Source organism: Pithys albifrons, chromosome 17 (genome assembly GCF_047495875.1).
Source record: "Pithys albifrons albifrons isolate INPA30051 chromosome 17, PitAlb_v1, whole genome shotgun sequence".
Classification (NCBI taxonomy): domain Eukaryota; kingdom Metazoa; phylum Chordata; class Aves; order Passeriformes; family Thamnophilidae; genus Pithys; species Pithys albifrons.
The window spans coordinates 11,959,140-11,962,418 of NC_092474.1; the positions used below are offsets into that span (position 1 = coordinate 11,959,140).

General features: G+C 53.9%; 1 protein-coding gene across 1 annotated transcript; it reads left to right on the top strand.

Annotated features, from left to right (window-relative positions):
* Positions 1-1,351: 1,351 nt before the first annotated feature.
* Positions 1,352-2,388, top strand: LOC139680110 (basic salivary proline-rich protein 3-like). Its single transcript, XM_071572389.1, has 3 exons — positions 1,352-1,854; positions 1,910-2,108; positions 2,164-2,388. The coding sequence occupies exons 1-3, from the start codon at positions 1,352-1,354 to the stop codon at positions 2,386-2,388; spliced, it is 927 nt and encodes a 308-aa protein (XP_071428490.1).
* The last annotated feature ends 891 nt before the right edge of the window (positions 2,389-3,279 follow it).

Genomic DNA, 3,279 nt, shown 5'->3' on the forward strand with positions numbered 1-3,279 from the left:
CACAACGAAAAGGATGGACTTTCTTGCTTTGAAATGACTTTTCCTTGACATTCATTTTCTACATTCAACTCAAAACAAATCAACTTTTCTACTAAAATGGAGTTTGTTGATTAGTCTAAGAGGTTTTTTCCGTTTGGAATTGAATATGCAGAATTTTATAGATCATAGAATGGTTTGGATTAGAAGGCACCTTATAGATCATCTCATCCCAAACTCCTGCCATGGGCAGGGACACCTTTCACTAGACCAGGTTCCTCCAAGGCCTGTCCAACCTGACACTGTTTTTTCCCCAATTCAGGATGGGCTTGAGGTGGGAGGGGGAAATCTTGATTTTTTTTTTCTCTTGATTTTAAGATTCATTCTTCTTACCAGCCATGCCTCTGCCATCCCCACACCTGAATTTCTCCTCCTTTTCTTGCTAACCCTGGAGTGACACTTACCTTCAGCTTAAGTATTTTTTTCAGCTCTGGCACTATCTTTATTCCATGTTTTCTTCTCCTAATCCTGAGTTGACATCAGACCCCTCAAGGTTAAAAAACAAAAAAAAACTACAAAAAGCAACAACAAACTACCAAAAGCAACTTTGGTACCACATGTACAACTGGAATCCAGCAGATATGAAGGGCTTACCCAGGACATCACTGGTTATCTCTGTCTTTCCAGGCTGTCTCAGCTGTGGAACTAAGCCTGGGACAAACAGTTCTCAGTGCCAATCATAGCAGTGACCACATTCCCTCATCCTGCCTTCACCCACGTTCCTTTTCTCCATCGAGGACAGGTATCTGCAAGGATTTCTCTCCCCCTCTCCAACAAAAGGCAGAATATTGGGAGAAAAATCAGCTGTGTCTTCTATAAAACCAGCTCCAGTCATTCATCCCAGGCATTGTCTGGTGAAACATGATCTACTTTTTCCTCTATGCAATAGGTTCCCTAAGCAATTGGGAATTTAATTCAGGAGCCTGTAATATAGATGCATTTTGCTTAAGCTTAACCATCTGCAGTGAAGTGTCTCATCTCCACCGACTGTGTGGCCACGTCCTGCTGCCAACAGACAGTAGATCTACAGGGAGTGCTCCCCACATCACTCTGTTGGCTATAAAGGGCACTTGAATATCTATCTTAGAGAGCTACAGCTTGCTAAGACACATGGCACATCATTTCTTTCCTTGGAGTGCACTTCTGGCCCTGTACCAGCTTTGGCAACCAGGGAACTGGGACTTGACTCCATCACCACAATATTTCCCAGCCTCTTTGCTGCAAAAGAATGAAAAGAGCTCAAATAGACTCTTGTCTGACCTCAGAAAATACAACTCCCAGTTACTGAGCATTGACTTTGCAAACAGATTGTGTAATGAGCCTGGAAAACGAGCAGTCCTCAACGCAACGTCCCCCTCCCCCAAGGGCCTCAACGCAACGTCCCCCCCCCCCCAAGGGCCTCAACGCAACGTCCCCCCCCCCCAAGGGCCTCAACGCAACGTCCCCCCCCCCCCAAGGGCCTCAACGCAACGTCCCCCCCCCCCCCAAGGGCCTCAACGCAACGTCCCCCCCCCCCCAAGGGCCTCAACGCAACGTCCCCCCCCCCCCCAAGGGCCTCAACGCAACGTCCCCCCCCCCCAAGGGCCTCAACGCAACGTCCCCCCCCCCCCCCCCCAAGGGCCTCAACGCAACGTCCCCCCCCCCCCCCCCAAGGGCCTCAACGCAACGTCCCCCCCCCCAAGGGCCTCAACGCAACGTCCCCCCCCCCCCCAAGGGCCTCAACGCAACGTCCCCCCCCCCCCAAGGGCCTCAACGCAACGTCCCCCCCCCCCCCAAGGGCCTCAACGCAACGTCCCCCCCCCCCACAAGGGCCTCAACGCAACGTCCCCCCCCCCCCCAAGGGCCTCAACGCAACGTCCCCCCCCCCCCCAAGGGCCTCAACGCAACGTCCCCCCCCCCCCAAGGGCCTCAACGCAACGTCCCCCCCCCCCAAGGGCCTCAACGCAACGTCCCCCCCCCCCAAGGGCCTCAACGCAACGTCCCCCCCCCCAAGGGCCTCAACGCAACGTCCCCCCCCCCCCCCCCCCCCCAAGGGCCTCAACGCAACGTCCCCCCCCCCCAAGGGCCTCAACGCAATGTCCCCCCCCCCCCACAAGGGCCTCAACGCAACGTCCCCCCCCCCCCAAGGGCCTCAACGCAACGTCCCCCCCCCCCCCAAGGGCCTCAACGCAACAACGTCCCCCCCCCAAGGGCCTCAACGCAACGTCCCCCCCTCAAGGGCCTCAACGCAACGTCCCCCCCCTCAAGGGCCTCAACGCAACGTCCCCCCCCCAAGGGCCTCAACGCAACGTCCCCCCCCAAGGGCCTCAACGCAACGTCCCCCACTTCAGCTTTTTTAGATGCACACACTGAGGGTCACAAGTGCCCATCAGCAGCCTCAGAGCATCATGGCACAGACAGAGCAGAGGGTTGGCCTTTACTGTGCCACCCTGTCCAGCAAAGTTCTCAGTCAATGATTATCAGACACTTCCAGAGCAGTGGCCACAAAGGGATCCATCAGAGATTCCCAGGGAAAGCAAAGCTTAAAATCCCTGTGCAGGGTTCACATGGAATATAGAGTGGAATAAGCAACTCAGAGAAAGATTGAGAACGGCTAAACCTCTATTTTCCCCTCAGCCAGTGTATGAAATATCTGCCTTCTCATCCCACATCTCTCCCACGTGCACTGAATTCATCTTCCTTGAAACTACCTAAATATTCCCAGAGGGACTTTCCAGTGCAGGTCTGCTCTCCAGCAAACCCACAAAGCCAAGCTGTGCTCAGGTCCTGCCTTGCCCAGAAGCACAGGAGGTTTTGAAGCTGGTGCCAAGGATTTCCCTTGAGTTTGCAGCTGATTCCAAGGTAGGGCCAAACTCCAGCTTTATTTCAACACAGACAAGGCCAAGCACTTCAGAAAGGATCATTCCATCCCACCTTGGTAGCCCTGGAGTAATTGCATCCCAAAGCAGCATCCTGACACTGTTCGGCCATCCTGGCTACTCCCCTGAAGTTTGGAGAAGAGGACTCAGAGCTCAGAGCCAAAAAGTGACATTTTGTGGTCACCTGGATGTGGTTTGGGAGCACCGGGTTTTACCAAGGGGTTACAGGCTGCCAGACCTCCCTGGTGTGATGAAACTCAGCTGCTGAGGGCAGGAGAAAGCACTTCAGATAAGAGGTCAGCAGAGGGGAAAAAAAGGAGCAGGCATGCTGGATATTTGATGCTGTCAATCACAAATCTCACAGGTCCCTGTGGAAGAGACTGGA